The sequence below is a fragment of the Podarcis bocagei genome, assembly GCF_964188305.1.
Source record: "Podarcis bocagei genome assembly, chromosome: 5".
NCBI lineage: Eukaryota > Metazoa > Chordata > Lepidosauria > Squamata > Lacertidae > Podarcis > Podarcis bocagei.
In genome coordinates, this window is record NC_138129.1 from 33,055,663 (window position 1) to 33,073,774 (window position 18,112).

Sequence of the window (18,112 nt, forward strand, 5' to 3'; positions counted from 1 at the left end):
CTGTTCGAAAGCACTATTTCAAAATGAGTCACTTACCACATGCAGCCATGGGAGGTGGCTTCAATCTTCATTAATATTCTGAGTGCAACCAAGGAAGAGGAAGAACAATAATTCAGTTTGCCCGGACTGTGTGATCTCCAACACTTGGTTAAGGTAAGCAGGTGGTAACACTAGCAAACTATATTTCAGCAGCTACAGTTAGGATTCTCAGTGTAGGGTCTGTGACACTATTCAGTGCAATGAGTAGCATCAGACATAGTGCATGTATCTCTGTGACAGTGTGTTTCAGGAGTAATTGTGCTCTGCTTCACAAGCTGCTGTAAAATGTCAAATTATACTCCAAAGCAACGCTGCTTTGACACTGCACAGAAGGGAGAGGCCCTATTAAACTAGCATTTGGACACACATAAATGTTGCTAATGCAGGAAATATCCCTTTAAAATCAATGGGACATTCTGGCAGTTTGTAAACTAAAAGTATTTGCATAAGAAGAGCAAATGTTCCTTTGCAGTATTTGTAAAATGCTCTGAGGGTGGTTTAAAAAACCCCACACACAATCAGGCAGTGTATAAATTTTATGAAATTAATAAAATAAATACACAACCATGTACCAGTAATCTAACATGTACTCTGCCTAATGCCTTAAATTATTTTTAGTAGAAGTTGCTTATCTGTAGCCCATATTTCCACAGTGCTTGGAAATAATGAATAAAAGCTTGTCTTGACAACCAGCACGAACCTCTTTCCACTGTCAGCATTATTATCATTATTAATTAAATTTGTATACCGCCCTTCATCCAAAGCTCACAGGGCAGCTCACAACATATAAAATGAAAAATGAGAGCACAAAATATGCAATAAAACAAACCAATAACTCCCCTCCCACAAACACATTTAAAAGGCCATAGGATGTTAATCAGCCAAAGGCCTGGCTATAGAGAAACATTTTCACCTGGTGCCTAAAGATAAGTAATGAAGGTTCCAGACGAGCCCATTCTCATGTTGCCACCCTCCAAATCTCTCATGGAGGAGACATACAAAGAAGGGTCTCAGAGGATGATCATTTCTGCATCCTCCACCCTTTAAGACACTCTCTGAAAGAATAGATGAGAATAGGACTTGCCTTGAAGCATTTTTCACAGTGCACTTGCTAGCTGTAGTTCTTTCCGATGAAATGTGCAAAAATCCATGTAAATGTGAATAAACAAATAGGAGACGTTAACTCTGATTTGTGTAAAATAATAAGGTGCCTGGCCATTATAGGTTTTGCGCTTACCTTACAGAGTGAAAATAAAAAAAATTCCTTCCAGTAGCACCTTAAAGACCAACTAAGTTAGTTCTTGGTATGAGCTTTCGTGTGCATGCACACTTCTTCAGATACACTGGTGAAGAATATATCTGAAGAATATATCTTCAGATATATCTGAAGAAGTGTGCATGCACATGAAAGCTCATACCAAGAACTAACTTAGTTGGTCTTTAAGGTGCTACTGGAAGGAATATTTTTATTCTGACTATGGCAGACCAACACGGCTACCTATCTGTACTTACAGAGTGATTTAGACTAATCAAACAATGAAAGCTTCGTGTGGGAAAACAAACTCCTGCCTCCACTGAATCACCTCTTGCAGTAGTTGGCGGGGTGCAAGCAGGATTTCCTCCTCCCACACAATTCCTTCCCTAGTTTTTCCCCTCAGAAGTTGAGGACTGTCACGCAGAGCTGCCTTGGAGAGCAGTAATTGACTCTCATGGCTATGTTCTTTGCTTGAAAGATAGTAGCAACATGTCGCTTGACTTGATAAGAGACTTCAGGGACACGAGATAAAGTAGCTGTTTGAAACAACAGCCTGTTCAGTCTTCGCTGCAGATCCTTGTTTCTTGAAAACACTGTAGAGTCTGCTGAGGTGTCCTTGAACTTGTTGAAACATAACCTCAATTATGCTAAAAAGTTTGCCTGGTTAACAAAGGAGGGGAAAGAGCCAGTTTTTTCTTTAGCAGAAAGTGTCTGCATTGGTTTTTGTTTTTGAAATGCAAATACCCTTAGTGCAAATACCCTTAGTGCCTAGTGATTATCTCAGCCAGGTGGGGAAGGGGACAATCTCCTGCTGAAGTCCTGAAGAAGATCCCTCCTCGGAAGCTGTTATTTGCAGTGGTGCCAAGCGCAGCAACCTCCTTTTCCAAGTGAGTCATAGTTGTGCTTGCAGCAACTTTCCACGCTGCAGCGATAAACTAGCAGGAAATGGGAAACGATTCCCTCGTTGCTAGAACCAGTGCTTCTCCCTCGATAGAGGAACTCCACTATCTCAGCTGAATTTGCAACAAAACTTCCGTTTGGGGCAGCCACCGGTGCCTGTGCGTGTCTACTCTCACAAGTAAATCCCAATGCGTTCAGTGGGGCTTGCTCTTCCCGGGTAAGTGTGCAGAGGGTTTTGTCTTTCTTTCATTTTTGTTAATAACCCCCCTTGCCTTCTTCCTCTCTCTTCTTTGCTTGTTCATTGCTCACAAACTGGTCTTCATTCACTTCCTGCCATCCGGTTAGCATATCTTTAAAACACATTCGGAGTACATTTCCTCCCCTCAAATAATTTTGGGCACAGTAGTTTGATCAGAGTGGCTGGGAATTGTTTGTGATGGATAAACTACACTGCCCAGAATTCTTTGAGTAGGAAATGTGCTTCAAACTTGCATTAAAGGTGTAGTGTGTTTGCAGCTGTAATTTGTGTTTTTAATTCCTTCCACACACCCGTTCCCCCTTCAGTTAGAGCCAGATCCTAGGCACCTTTTATTCAGAAGAATATATTGCTGAGTTTCATAGGACTCGCTCCTAAGCAATGTGCCTAGGATTGTGAAGTCATTAGATGAAAGTCGCAAAACATGTACAGAGTGTGTTTCCTTCAGTCCTGCATAATTGCATTTCAGATCCAACAGTGTTCTTGACTACTGACCCAGAAAAACTTATGCACTTGATTCTTTTGCTCTAACAACATATCAGTAGTTCCAAAGTATAGAGTTAAAGGGATGGGTAAGATAAAATGCCCCTCTTTCCGGCATTGTGTGTTTTGTTTCTTTCTGGTGTCCCAGCTCAACTTCTCACTTTGTGCGATGAGGCTGTGATTTAATTGTTGCAACCTGACACAAACTTTTACTCTGGAATAATCCCTACTGAGCATAGTGGGATTTATTTTGCACAGGATCGGTTTATACCATGTGAATTGTGTCCAATTAAGTTATACTCAAGAGCAGACCTACTGAAATCAATGTTAGCCATGACCATTATTTTTAATGCATCTGAGTAGGACTAACATTGCATACAACCCTGTGTAGGTGGCACAGTGCATTGTGTACCTTTGGAGGTGATGGGTGCATTTTGTGTTTCTCATTTGCAGTAACTTTACCACCGAAACCCTTCTCTCAATATCAGTAGGTCCAGAGTCCAAAATGATCTAGTGGCACCAGTCTGTATTTGCCTTGCAGGGATTTTTGTTAGCTTTCCATCTTCTTGATAACAGCACATATATTACTCAGAGCATTTTAAAGGAACATTTCTAGATAACCTTTCTGCATCACTATTTTAATATTTAGAAGTCTTTCCTGAAATGAGAACATTTCACATTACTAAGGCTTTCTGTTAAAATCCAGGCTTGTGCAAACATACCCAAAGCATTCTATTTTCATGTTCTTCCAGTTTAGTTTGATTTCTCCTTTGACAGTACAGGCTGTAGCCTGTAAGCAAACCAACCTCTCCTCCTTGCTAATTTCACTGTTGCCACCAGGTGAAAATATCTCCCCACCCACCCAATTTCCCCTAACGTCCCCCCCATTACCCACTAAACAGCTATTTAACCACCTGGACTGCAGCTGACCCATCCTACTCTCAATACTGGGTAGTGTGTGATGGCAGTTGTGTGTGGAGTGAATAACAAGACCTCACACCAAACTTTCCCAAAACACATTGTGTATTTATTTACAGGTTTAGCAAGGCAACACATTTTTGAGAAAATGGTTTACATTTTTAGCAGTTGCCCATAAGAGTAGTTGATTTATCTATTTTGTTTTTTAAAATCTTTACTTTATTGAAAAAATACTTTAAAAACAAACAAACAAACAAAAAACAAACAAACCAGTCTGCTTCTCTGACCAAACCAATACTTAAAATTTGCATCCTCAGTTCAGCTTCTGCATCCCTTTGTAGTTTTCTCTGGGCTCCTTTGCTGTGGTTCCTAACTGTGGTTTCCCAACACTTCCCATTGTTTCAGGTCTCTGAAATGGTTTAATCAATTTTTCCCTCTTGCAGCTTTTTACATTTCTGACTCCACGGCCTTTTGTTGAACTCTCATATTCTTTAGCTGGACCTGTAGACCATATTTTCACTCCCCCTTCCACCCTTTTAACTAGGCACAAGGGGAGAGTCTTGGTTAAGAACAAGGATTAACCTTTGACTTTCCTTTAAGGAAAAACCTTTGACCCTCCTTTGAACGACTTCCAGCACAAAACAGACCCTTGTGCTTTCTGCTAATATTTGACCCACTTACACGTGGCAGTTTCTCAAGCAAAAAAGCAAGTTTTTGATGAGTCTAGTTTTGAAACCAAAACCCCCCAACACAAAATGACATGCTCTTTACAAGTCCTTTGCTTTATTGCTTTGGAATAGGTTATTTTGAGTCATCTCGGTTTTTAGTGTGGATACGCCAGTGTATATGCTTACTGGAGTGCTAGGAGGAGGAATCTCCATCTAAAAATAACTAGGACCGTATAATATCATAAAAATCTACAAACCCTGCAATAAGAGGGAAAGGAAAATGCAAGTATTGATGGGAATGGGTGAATAGGTGAACAAGCTGTCTTTTTAACTGGCTGGGATATGGGACAATACAGAATGTATGAAGCAAATTATGGAAATGTCAGGATGTGTTTAATGAGATGCTAACTTTATTACTAACACAAATCTTGGAGATGAGCAGAAATAGATACTGGATGGGTTGCACACAGTGCTTTACAGTTGGGTACAAATCACACTCGAAGTGGCTCACCCAGAGCCACAATTCTAGTTTCCTGGCCATGGTCTTGCTGCTGCTTACCAGAACATAGATGGGGAGGCAGGAGGGAGTTTGGGGCTGTGCAGATGCACCAGTGATTTTGGGAGTTGAGGGATAGCTCAGTCAGTAGAGCATGAGACTCTTAATCTCAGGGTCATAGGTTTGAGCCCCATGTTGGCTGAAGTATTCCTGCATTGCAAGTGGTTGGGCTAGATTACCCTTGTGGTCCCTTCCAACTCTACAACTCTGTGATTCTGAAGCCTGTAGAGTCCTGTAGAGCACCTTTGACCTGTTCACCAACTCAGCCCTTTCAGTAAATGGCAGCAATGCTACTGCTGGGAAGGTAGTGTTGCAGTTCTGCCCCATCTGGTAAACTGCTAATGAACTGCATGCAGCATAACTGGAGGAAAGCTTGGTACCAACAGCATGGACATTTAGGAAAATATTACACCATTAAACTTATTAATGTACAGAACAATGTCTGAAAATAATAACTTTATCTTGCCACAAGCATTTCCCTCTGCCATTTGTAGTCCATACTAACGTGATATCACACTTTTTCCTGTGTGTTTCAGCATTCGTTTGATGTGAGGCTTTAACTGGTTCACACCCACAGAACACTGGCTGGCTGAATAAATGGAGAATGAGTCGGACCTTGATTTTTCTGAGTTTTTAGCTGCTGGGCTGTGCATCTGTGTGGAGCAGTATCTACTCAAGAAACGACCTGCCCATCATATGTGAACAGGAAACTCGCAGAGCAAAAAGTGTGACATAGGCAATAAAGTTAAACCACACTGCATGATGCTTTTGCCTCATAGAAGGTTTTTTAACTATGAGATCCAGCTGATTGAGTGAAGGATGCAGTTCAGGAAAAAGCTGTGGTGCATCCTGGCCCTCTGCCTTGCGTTTTTCCTTTGGAAGGTTTACAACGCTGTGTATATGGACCCTTCGCCTTCCTCTGGAGAATGGCCGCTGATGGAGTCTCCCTGGGAGGGAAAGATGTGCAGCCAGAACAGGTGCACAGAGCATAGCAAGTTGGACTGGTTTTGTGATCACTTTGATGCCTCAGTAAACTGCCTGCTGACTCTTAGAAATCCAGAGGTCCCCTCGGAGGTTCTGCAGTGGTGGCTGGTGAGTGTTGCACCACATTAATGACAAACACGCAGAAAGGCTCCTCTCTGCTGTGTCCATTGAGCGAAATGAAACACAGAGCATCTCCTTACTTCTTTGAGTGCTCAGAGGTTCCAGCAGTGCACTGCATGCCTTTTTTTTTTGTTTGGTGTTTGTTTTGTTTTTAACTCCCAACTTCACCAGGAGGTCCAACATCAAGGCCAGCTGCTGTAAATTACTTTGAGGTGGGTCCCTTCTCCAGAAATGGTCCTGCAGTTCCCCTCTCATACAGGATTAGCAGCACCAAATGCAGAGCAGGAAGAGTTGGCAAATGTTTTACCTGCTCTGCATTTGTTCAGGCCACTAATCTTCACCTGTCTGTGCTGGAGATCCAGCCCATTGAAATTAGGCAGGCTCCAACATCTACATTTCATCAGATCAGCACTGGGTTTTGGGTGGTGTGGGCAGTTTCCCCCCACAGGGCATTATGCTGAGGGGGCGCAAAATTGAGAAGATCCATAACTGAGATGATCCATTTGGGGGTGCCCAATTTTGGCCCCACACAGGGCATCGCATTAAAAAATATTAATGAAGTCCAACCATCAGATACCAAAGTCTCTCCTATTACTACAGGCTTTCTTAGATGGCGTTTCCGTGCACTCTGGTTTCCGTCATGGTGTTCTGTTGTGACAAAAGCGGTTTAGTCATGCAGGCCACATAACCTGGACAGCTGTCTGTGGACAAACACCGGCTCCCTTGGCCTGAAAGTGAGATGAGCACCACAACCCCACAGTTGCCTTTGACTGGACTTAACCGTCCAAGGGGTCCTTTCCCTTTTCCCTTTACCTTAGAAGGATAAGTTGACTCATGGGTCAGTTTTTCTGGGAAACCATTTTTATTTATTGCAGTGTTGTACACTGCTATGATATTTGCTAATATTTAGCCGAGCAAACTGTCTCCCTGAGCAACTCTGGGAGGAAGGCACGGATATAAATTCAATAAATATAGTCACTATTTATTGCTTTATAACTATTTATTAAAGCAACCATTACTCATCATTTAGCCCATGGTCATAATTTCCCTAACAAAAGGACGATCTGGCCAGCTGGTTTGACCAATCTTAAGCAGTCCTTCCAGCTCCATTAACTCTCTCTTGTACATATACCCAGGAGTCTCTCAATAAGGAGGAAAGAGTCCTGGCTGCAGCACCAGGAAAGCCACTGGGTGGGAGATGTACAGAGGCCACCTGCTTTACCCAAAGAGAGATCCTGTGCTTTCATAGTTGCATGGCAGGGAGAAGCCACCCAGCAGAAACATCTTCCATTTCTGAGATAAAAAAAGCAGCACATGAACAATGCTTTCCTGATTGACAGCACAGGAGCCACCTTTGCATGAGGCATTCTCACTAGAGATATTTGCCTTTGTTCTGTATCTCTATTCAGAATAGTTTGCAGTCAGTCAATTGTACCATCAAATATTTCTCTTTTGTGATCTGTTTAAGCAGGCAGTTCCATTTTTTATATATAAAAAATATGCTATTGGAAAGCAGGTTCTACACCCCCTTCCTTAATGTCCTCTGTTAGTATTTATTAATAATAAAAATAATTATATCTCATCCTCTTCAAGGAGCCCAGGGTGGTCATAACAACATAAAAGGTAAAGGAACCCCTGACCATTTGGTCCAGTCGTGGCCGACTCTGGGGTTGCGGCACTCATCTTGCTTTATTGGCCGAGAGAGCCGGCGTACAGCTTCTGGGTCATGTAGCCAGCACAACTAAGCCGCTTCTGGAGAACCAGAACAGCACACGGAAACACTGTTTATCTTCCCGCCGGAGCAGTATCTATTTATCTACTTGCACTTTAATGTGCTTTCGAACTGCTAGGTTGGCAGGAGCTGGGACCTAGCAACGGGAGCTCACCCCGTCGCAGGGATTCGAACCACCAGTCTTCTGATCAGCAAGCCCTAGGCTCTGTGGTTTAACCCAAAGCACCACCCGCGTCCCTGGGGGGAAATTACTGGGGGGAAATTACAACAACAACAACAAAAAGCATACTTTGTTTCATTAGAGGCTGCAAGGATATCAGGATGGAAGCCAACTCCAGAAGATAATAAAGCACTTGTTTGACATCCTTCACTCCCCTCCTGTTACAGCCCAGGATTTTGGCCAGTGTGGAACATGTGCTGTGGTGGGCAATTCAGGGAGGCTGAAGGGCTCTAAATATGGAAAAAAGATTGACTCTCACCACTTTGTGCTGAGGTAAGTGGAGTAAAGTATATACGCCCTACCTTGGGCTTCATAAAATTAGTGTGAATAATGCTGAAAAGTATTTTTGTGTGGCTGCTATAATGTAGTATTATGGCTGATGAGAAACCATTCCTTTGTTAGGGAGATTATTTGTTAACAGGTCAGAATGATGGGCTGATGAGAGATAATTGTTGGGGATATGATCTCTTGATACTTTAAATCTCTCTCTCTGATGGTTAACACTGAAGGCTCAGCCACAGAATCATAGTTGGAAGGGACCATTTATCATTAACTAATTAATGCTTCTCAGTTTGTATTTTTTTAAAAAATAATGAAGCCATCACCTTCCAATAGGGTTAATAGGATTATTACCCAACAAAATATTGTTGAACAGTAATTGTAATTCAAAAGGATTACTATGGTTGCTGCTATTCTAATCATCAGCATCATTTAGACCCTTCGAGTGCATAAGGCAGGGGTCAGCCGGTCCACCGTCCCTCAGACCATGTGGTGGGCTGGACTTTATTTTGAAGAAAAAAATGAACGAATTCCTATACCCCACAAATAACCCAGAGATGCATTTTAAACAAAAGGACACATTCTACTCATGTAAAAACATGCTGATTCCTGGAGCATCTGCGGGCCGGATTGAGAAGGTGATTGGGTTGCATCCGGCCCCTGGGCTTTAGGTTGCCTACCCCTGGCATAAGGCATTAGCATAAGCAAAGAACAGTTCCTTCTGCCAGAATGGGGATTAGTCTAAATTCTGAAATGGTGGGGAGATGCAAATGCAGAAGCAGCTAGAGAAGTTGGGATGTGTGTGACAAAAGTTGCGTATGCTGTAATGTATGGGAATAGTTGCTGGGAATAACAATCCCAACTCCAGATTTGAAAATCCTGAAATATTATCTATTTTTGAAAATAAAATCTGGTAATCTACAATCCTGAAGAATGGCATCTGATTGATGTCCCTAGGCCTCAGCCCATCAAGTGTCAGATTCAGACTTTGACTGTCCCCATGTTTGTGGACTGGATATTTTGTGAAGCATCTGATCATGTTTCTTATGTCCTTTGAGGATGAACACAGCACAAACTGCAGGCTTTGAGGAAGATGTTGGTGCAAGAACCACGCACCATTTCATGTACCCAGAGAGTGCTGTGAACCTGCATGCTGGCGTCCATCTTGTGCTTGTCCCCTTCAAACCTCTGGATCTCAAATGGCTAGCTAGTGCTTTTTCCTCAGGAGAAATTAAGCGGTGAGCACTTTGTCTAACTGGAGTACAAAAAGCTAGGCAAGTACTACAGCAGGAACAAAACCTTAAGCATTCATTTATGGGGCAGGTTCCTTTGGGCACAACTTCTGCACTGTGTGAGGATATTCTGTACAGGTCTGCTTGAACCCCTTAAAAAGACAGCATAGAGCTGGAAAAGGTGCAGAAAAGAGAAATCAGAATATCAAGGGGCTGGAGCATGTCCTATGTGAGTAAATGTTACGATGTTTGTGGGGTTGCTGTTTTTTAGTTTATAAGGGGTTTATAAGGGAGACATCATAGATAAAATGTGGATGAAGTAGAGAGAGAGAGAGCTTTATTTCTTCCTCTCCCATGGTATTAGAATCTGGGGTCATCCAATGAAGCTAAATGGTGGGAGTTTCAGGACAGACAAAATGACGTACTTCTCCAAACAGTGCATGATGTGGATTTCATTCCTCACGATAAACATCCTTTGCTAAGAGCAGAGTTGGTTTCTTTGTGCCTTTACATTCAGTCAGTAGGGAAATCTTGAAGTGTCCCATAAAAGCTTCATTGAGACTACAAATTTGTCCACTGTGGGCTTAGGTCAGTGCTGCAAATGTATGGAAATATGCTTGTAATAACAGAAGAGCAGCTGGTCAATCATTATTCATGGAGTTGCGTGACTCTCCAGGAATGGGTTTTATGTATATTGAACACTGGAGGGGGGGAAATAGAAAGTTTGATGGTAAAAGTAATAAAATGATGAATGCTATTCTTCCATTTCTTTCATAGTACATACCAAAGAGTCAAGCCCTTCATTGAAGCTGACAAAAGCAAGGTAAGTTGTGAATGCAGGCAATACATTGATTCGGATCTGTCATTGCTTGTTTATTCTGTGAATTTAAGGAATGATATGTGCAACTGCAGTGTTTTGGTTTTTTTACAAAAATTGCCAGTGTGGACCCCACAGTCTTATTCCAGGACCCTAGAATGGAGGTAGAGGAGCTTTAATCGCCTCCTGCCCCAACTATGCTCCCAATCCATATCCTCCCCTGCAATTTGGAGGGGTGTGGAAGGGATAGCATTGAAACAAATGGAAGATTTCACTGCAGTGCAAACTGAACGGAGGCCTTTTCATTCTCAAGTGAGGATGGGCAGTGGGTATAAAGCCATCCAACCCCTATGCTAGAATCCTGATCCTGACTGGGGGCGCCACATTGGCAATTTCTGTAAACAAAAGAAGACACAAAAAAAGACCTTGGCACTTAAAAGCACAACTACAGAGCTCACATAAAATGTAATTTTAATGGGCCAGCTTTTAGGGGCGAGGAAAAGGTTATGGAGTAGAACAATGGAAGTCTTGAGGTTTCCGTCAGAAAATGAACAGCTTCATTAATTTCAACAATCCAAGAGTAAAATTCTGTTTTACCTTCTGAAATAAATTGTTAGGCCAGAGGTTTTCAACCTTTTTGGGTCCATAGTTCCCATGACCAACTGCATTCTTTCTGTGGCACCCCGTGGGGCTCAGAGGCCCAGTTATGTCACCCCTTGCCTACATAGCTGGCAGCCCCTCACCCTTTTTTGAGCACCCTCCCTTGTAGAGTGTCCTCTCAGCTTCCTCTCTTCTCTCTCCTTGGGAGTCCTCTGAGCAGCTGCAGCTGCCCCCCGGTCTCTGAGCTGCCCCCCACAAAGAGAGAGGTGCCTCCTCACACTGCCCCACAGGGGCCTGGGAAGTACCTCCTGGCCAGCCCCAGAGGCAGCATTTGCCTGAGGAGCTCATAGCCAGGGCTGCTCCAATAAACAGCTGTGCAAGCCTTTGGGAGGCAGAGACGCGAGAAGGCATCAGAGGAAGGAGGGAAGGAAATAGGGGCAGAGGGCAGTGTTGCCCACAGCACCCCTGACCATCATTCACGGCACCCCAGGCTGCCACGGCACATTGGTTGAAAACCACTGCATTAGGCCTTCGAGTCTAATGAAACGCTGTACTGGAAAACTTGTATTTGTATTATTTACACCCTTTCCTCCCTCTAAGGAGCTCCAGGTAGCACACGTTTCCCCTGCTCCTCACATTGTCATTACATGACCCCTGTGAGGTGGGTTAGGCTGAGAGATGGCGTGACTGATCTCTGACAGAGATTCTCGACTGTGTGAGGATTTGAACCCTTTTCTCCCAGGTCCTAGTTCAACACTCCTGAGCCCTATAGCTCAAGTTCAGAAATTAAAAGCTAATTCAAATTGGGCTTAGGTTACTCATGACTGGAGCGACTAATGTTTACAAGGGCAAGGGCTGTTGTGATTGCTTTTACTTAAGTTTTAAGGAAATATTTATTGAAGGTTATTTCGTACTTTTATATGAACTGATGTTTCATTTGTGTATGTGAACTTCTTGGGAGATTTAATTTTATCAAGCAGCAAGAATTTGCTTTAAGTAAAGACCAACACCTTTGCTTTTAATATGTTGAGCATAGGAGTCACAAACCATCTCATTCTCATTAGCTATGCTTGTGGCAGGTGGGGCAATTTGAGGAAGAAGAGGCTATGACAATAGGAGAACTTCTCAGTCCAAATGTTTTTCTTCTCCTCAGGTCTTAATACTGAACCCTGCCTTCCTAAAATATATTCACGATAAATGGATGAAGCGCTTTGGAAGGTATCCATCCACTGGATTCGCTGCACTGCTTTTTGCTATCCATACTTGTAAACAGGTATGTACAGTGATCTCCAGATGTCTACAGATACAGGCTGCTGTTGCTATTGGGATGTAGTGCATTTGATTGTGAGGCAACTTGCCTCTTTGGGCCATGTTTAAAAAAGCTACTTTTCTCACAACTGATTTGGTGACAGAATAGTAGTTCAGAAAGTACATGGGCAGAGTCTCTCAGAAAACAAGATAGTCCTCTCCCATGTTTTGAAACACTGAAGTTGACTGAAGAGACTGCATGTGGCTGGTATTGAAACTGTGCTGGATGTCTTCTGTCTTGATCACTAAGTTGCAATATAATAAGAGATTTTTTTTAACAAAAAACCACCCTAAAAATTGCTCAAATTATACAGAAACAAGCAGGCCCTGATAATAAGCTGAATATGCTACAAGCTGGCAGTGTGACTTTCCATTTTTGTTTCATTGTCTTTGCATAAAAATCCATCTCTTAAATAATGAACTAACTAAACCTGCCAAAATTCCACAAAGCCCCAAATTAAATTAGGAGTGACGTATCTATTAAACAGCTATAACAGTAAATTCTGCTTGTTAATGTAGTAGGGTATGTTTCACATTTAAAAATCTTTGCCGAAATTAACCTCGTCACTGCTATCTTTATATAATGGAGTCTGCTTCCATAAAATGTGGCCACTCCTTACAGGGTTAGATTATCGGTTATTAAATTTAAGACAGCTTTATTGAGAGATAACAAAACAAGCAGGAGAAGTTAATATGTTATGAACCAAAAGAGGGAGTTGAGGAAAGCCATGGGAGAAGGGTGGGGGAACTATATTTATCTTTTTTATTGTGACAGTGTTATTGTGGATGAACAATTTTTTTTGGCAAAACTTATTATTATTTTTTGTTTTAAAGAATTTTTATTATCGAAGGCTGCATGTAGCTGACCACCGCTCCCTGGGAAAGGTCTGTTGCACTTGTGCCCTGCCTGCAGACTTCTGAGAAACAGAATGCTAGATTAGGTAGCAGCTTTTGGGCTACATAGGCCTCATACTCTCATTTCCTTCCCCATAATGTTTTGTGTGGCAGGTCTCTGCATTTGGTTTTGGCGCAGACAGCAGAGGGAACTGGCACCACTACTGGGAAAAGAATCGGTACGCTGGAGCTTTCCGCAGGACTGGAGTCCACAATGCCACTTTTGAACTGGCACTCATTGAGAGACTAGCAGTTGAAGGCAGAATATCATTTTATAAATAGCTTGCTCCAGTGCCCCACAGACTTCAAAGTCACTAATCCAAGAAAGAGGAACCCAAATCCTAGGACCAATGATGGTCTTTTGAGCCACAAGAGAAACAAGGTGGATGGATTAGAGATCAAAGCACAGTTCAGTAGCCCAGTGCTACTGCACCCGATGCAGGTATGTATGTATATACACATACATACACATGTAACACCACTTCTTTCTTTACTTTACTTTTTTAGCAAGATGGTCAACTTGAAATGTTTTTCTTTAAATTTGGACAACAGAGGCTATCTCTGATAGCTGACTTTGTGCTTCTCTTTCATTGCATTTTATGGACAATATAGGATGCTTTATCCTTGGACAGAGATTTCAAAAAGCTGATATTGACAGTACCTCCCAGGCCTACATTTGTGCTAAAGCCACTGTTATTTAAGTGGTTAAGAAATGCTAAGTATAAGGTATCAGAGGAGCAAGCACAGACTACTGAGCAATATTCTTGGCTGCTATTTGATACAGAGTTTTGAAATGTAAGTAAAAAGAAAGCAAATATTACACGACTTTATTAAAACTTTTTCCTGAGAATTTGGTCCAAACAAACATCCTAAGGGTAGCACTGTGTACAAATTAAATAGAAAATATTTGTTTTACACATGTAAAAGGTCTTGTGTTCCATATTCTTCATTTCATGATCTAGAAGTTGAGAGATAGGCCAACATATAAGACAAGTACTGAAATCTAGGGTATACAGCACTGCCACAAAAGATGGTTGTTTAAATTAATCCCCCATTTTACTTGTGAAGAGAGACTGATGATAGTTCCAGTCTTGGTACAAGTCCAGGGATCGTCTTGGCACCCTCAAAATGACCACTGACCATTTGTTTTTAATTCCTTCAAGTTCTCCAGAGGGGATTGCACCTGATAATCTATGTTGTTTTTCCGAGTTCTATTTTCTTTTGAATGACCCGAGCCGAATGATAGATCAAAGAATCAATGAGTCCTGCCACTGGAAGAAGGTGGAAAAGGAAGGTCAGGTTATATATGTTCCATATGGACAGTGCATGTAAAGGGGAAATTAAAAAAGAAACCCCCCTCTTTCTTCCAAAAAGCTGGTGTTCGGGGGGGAATTCCTAAACTTGTCAAAGCAGTGAGGAAATAGTGCACTGCCCAAAGAGCCATATCACACAACCAAAATAAGCTGCTCACTAAATACTACTAGGAGACGCTTTTTGATAAGCCCAATTCAGTTGCATATTTGCTCATTTTGTATGTATAGAAAACAGATGTACTATCATATTTATTGTACTACTAGTGACGATTCTGCCATCTTTGTAAAAACAAGTTTTGAAAATGCTTAGGATGTATTGATCAAAACATTTGCAAGCTAAACTTTAGATCCAAGATGGGTAAGGAGAACAATTAAAATATTCAAATACCTGTAAATACCCCTCCAATGATGGCACAGACTCCTGTGAGAAAATGTGTAAAGGACCTATATGGGGTGAGGGGGGGGGGAAACATTGATTACCATGTAATGTGTACATTATGAATGAACAAGTTAAAACTTGGGGGGGGGAATGAAACCCATGGATTACCGTATTTAATCTAATGCTCACCTTTTTTGGCCAAATCACGTTGCAAAATTTAAGATGCACAATGGATTCAATGGTGCATTAGACTCGAGTAAATACAGTAATTCAATCCCACTTGACCATGTCCAATGAACACTTAGGCTCAAAAGGCAGTCAAAATGTTAACTGCTTCAAATGGAAGCTTTTTGCAACTACCTCTACAACCTATTTGTATGAATAAATGAAACATAATTTTATAAGCAAGTTGTAAAATGGGTTCATGTGAAAACTTCTCACCTGTGTTTCTCTGTTAGTTTCACCATCATGGGAGAAAGCTCATAGAGCACAAATACTCCAGGGAGACCCTGGTCTCCAATTAGCCCATTAGCTACTTTCTCATGTCGTGTTACTGAAAACTGATTTGATCTCACCACCTAGTAGAACATAAGTAGAACATAATGTTACTCTTTCTAATTAAACAAGTTAAGACACACAACTGACTATATAGGATTTGGAGCTGGGTTGAATTTTGCCACAATGCCTTTGCCACAATGCACAATGCATCCAGCAGGAAGCATTAAGTATACCTTAGTTTGTCCTCTCTCTCCACCCGCCTCTGCCCAACACAAAGAAACCAGCTACCCAAGTCCTACAATACACTCAAGATAATTCCCCCCATGACTCATAACTGTCCTGTCGTCACACTACATTCTCTAGCCTGAGGAAACTGGGTCCACAGCAATAAAGACTTCTCTCTTTCAGAAATCCCCATGTGGTTGTCATCCACACTTTTGCAAGTCTGGAGCTTTGATTCTTCAGAGGCTTATTGGTAATAAGATATACAAAACTCTTTGCAATTTCATTTCCTCATGTCCCAACCCCTAATTACACTGCAATAACCTGGACAGCACTGTTCTATATTAAAATATAATGCTAGGTTTTGGTGTGTGTGTTTGTTTTTAAAAGAAAATGTGGGGATCTTACCTCACCATCGACTTTCATATACACTGTGGGGACCACTTTCACGAAGTACTGGAACATCATGGATGCTAAGTGCAAAATACGGTGTTAATAGGAGCCACTTTGGGGGGAAAGTCCTCTTATACAGAACTTAACAAAACTGATATGGGGCAAGAAGGAATTTGAATAGATAATTAGTAAGCAGCAGTAACTTTGAAGTGGGAAGTTAGAATTCTATTGAGGTCCAAGCTACATAGTAATAATTCCTGCTATAATGACTTTAGTCTACAATCTTACCAGCAGGGAGCAGGGTCTTATGAAAGAGCAGGTGAGGGAGGGAGAGAAAAGAAACTCAATATTTCATTCCCAGGGAAGAAAGGCAAGGCTAGTTCCCTCTCCCTATCCAGATTTATTTTGCTGTGGGGTGTGTCCCTATAACTCCATCTTTCTGAGCTGGGAGTGGCTTAGAAAGTAAAAAAAAAAGGGGGTGGAAAAAAGAGCAGAGACAATTCTTTCATGCATGCACCCCTGCCTATAACTTACTGTCAGCCAGGAGGAAGAGGAAGCTTGCTGGCATCTTTTCCATTTTACTGAGCCAGAAGCTAGCCAGTTAGTTGCCCAACTTAATATTAAAATAAATACATATATACATAACTTGTGTGGCATGTGACAGTCTTTACTTACAAGGTTTTATTCCCTTCTCATGCAAACCTAAATTTAATATTGTTAATTAAAATATTTTATTTATTACAATTAGTATTTATAAAATAGGCTGTTAACCCTTCAGTGCATGTGAGCAGAAACACGCAAGAGCTGTGTCTGTGGCGAGAGCACGACTACAGCCCAAGAAGCAATGTTCAGTGTAATTTGTGGGTGGTATTAGAGGCATGCATTTTTGTTTTTAATTTTTTATTATTTTAAATCTCCTATGGCCTATTGTTTAAAAAGTAGATTACCAGGATCCTGCACATTGGAGCACCAAGTAGGTTGATGAACTAAACATGAGGGTCTGCTTGCTTACCCTGATGTAGTGAGAGGGGGATGCAAACTAAAAGAGCTAAAAGACGGTGACTGGATTAAGTGAGAAAGTCCTAGGTTAGACAGTAACCATCATATTTTGGCCAGTTCATTGTTTAGGTACTATTATAAGGGAAGGGAATCATTTATTTATTTATACACACCGTACTTTTCCGTCTATAAGACGCCCCCTATTTGGGGAGACTCAAATTTAAGAAAATGGGGGGAGATGTTGAGCTTTTTGCGGAGGATTGCCCAGGGTGGTTGAGTTTTTTTAGGGGGGATTGCCAAGAATCACTCACCTACACGCATCACAAACTCCACCTCCCGGCTGTCCCGTCACTGGCAGGAGCTGCCAATCGCCCGCCTAGCTTCCCCAGCATCAGCCAATCAACACCACCCACTGACGCAGCAACCAATAACACGCACAATAGCCGCTGACAGCTGTGGAAGCAATCAATCAAACGTCCGCCTAATTCACTATCCATGTATAAGAAGACCTCCACTTTTAAAGAAAAAAGCATAGTATTATACACAGAAAAGTACGGTATTATTATTATTAGCTATCTTATATTGCTTTTATGGCTGACTTACCGTATTTTACTGCACCTTTCTTTGTATTAATACAGTATTCATCACTTTGGGGGCAAAAGCAGTATACAAGCAAACTATAACGTAACTTATTTTCAGACCAGTACCTTGGTGTGCTGTGACAACTGTCCCATCAAGTGGGTTCACAATGCCAGGATAATCCCTCCCAAATGAAAGGTGCTTGATAAAATGGGTCATGTTTATCTGAAACAAAAAAAGGGAAACATGTTCAAACAGAACCAGCAAAGGACAGAGCAGGCTGAGTACTAAGCCTATGATCAAAAGGTAGGTAGGTGTTTTTCACCAACTCTCTCCAATAAGAGCAGCAGGATTTTAGCACCTGTGGCTGCTTATGCAAGTTGAGCACAGCTAATGATGTTTTCTCTTCTGCACAATTTTCATGCATACACCACCTTAGGGTAGAAGCCCTGCTAGAAATACGCTCCT

The 18,112-nt window shown here is 41.7% G+C and overlaps 2 protein-coding genes across 8 annotated transcripts in view; one reads left to right on the plus strand and one right to left on the minus strand.

Annotated features, from left to right (window-relative positions):
* On the plus strand, positions 1-14,187 carry LOC308587326 (CMP-N-acetylneuraminate-beta-galactosamide-alpha-2,3-sialyltransferase 2-like). 5 transcript variants are annotated; one of them, XM_081194864.1, is made up of 8 exons: positions 2,043-2,417; positions 5,629-5,793; positions 5,833-6,167; positions 8,214-8,404; positions 9,469-9,648; positions 10,420-10,465; positions 12,213-12,332; positions 13,376-14,187. In XM_081194864.1, exons 3-8 carry the CDS (start codon positions 5,895-5,897, stop codon positions 13,541-13,543), a joined length of 978 nt encoding a protein of 325 aa, XP_081050990.1. In that variant the 5' UTR covers positions 2,043-2,417; positions 5,629-5,793; positions 5,833-5,894; the 3' UTR covers positions 13,544-14,187. The 5 variants fall into 5 exon arrangements, with proteins under 5 accessions (XP_081050992.1, XP_081050990.1, XP_081050989.1 ...); XM_081194866.1 differs by lacking the exon at positions 2,043-2,417 and adding an exon at positions 1-153 and having other exon boundaries at positions 5,612-6,167; XM_081194863.1 differs by having other exon boundaries at positions 5,629-6,167.
* The window catches only part of ERGIC3 (ERGIC and golgi 3), a 21,213-nt gene continuing 17,172 nt past the window's right edge, over positions 14,072-18,112 (minus strand). For all 3 annotated transcript variants that reach the window (XM_081194862.1, XM_081194861.1, XM_081194860.1), the window contains 5 exons: positions 17,773-17,869; positions 16,082-16,146; positions 15,395-15,531; positions 14,963-15,018; positions 14,072-14,532 (listed from right to left, as the gene is read on the minus strand). In XM_081194862.1, coding sequence (XP_081050988.1) covers positions 14,453-14,532; positions 14,963-15,018; positions 15,395-15,531; positions 16,082-16,146; positions 17,773-17,869 — 435 coding nt within the window. In that variant the 3' untranslated portion in view covers positions 14,072-14,452. The remainder of the gene's footprint in view (positions 14,533-14,962; positions 15,019-15,394; positions 15,532-16,081; positions 16,147-17,772; positions 17,870-18,112) is intronic.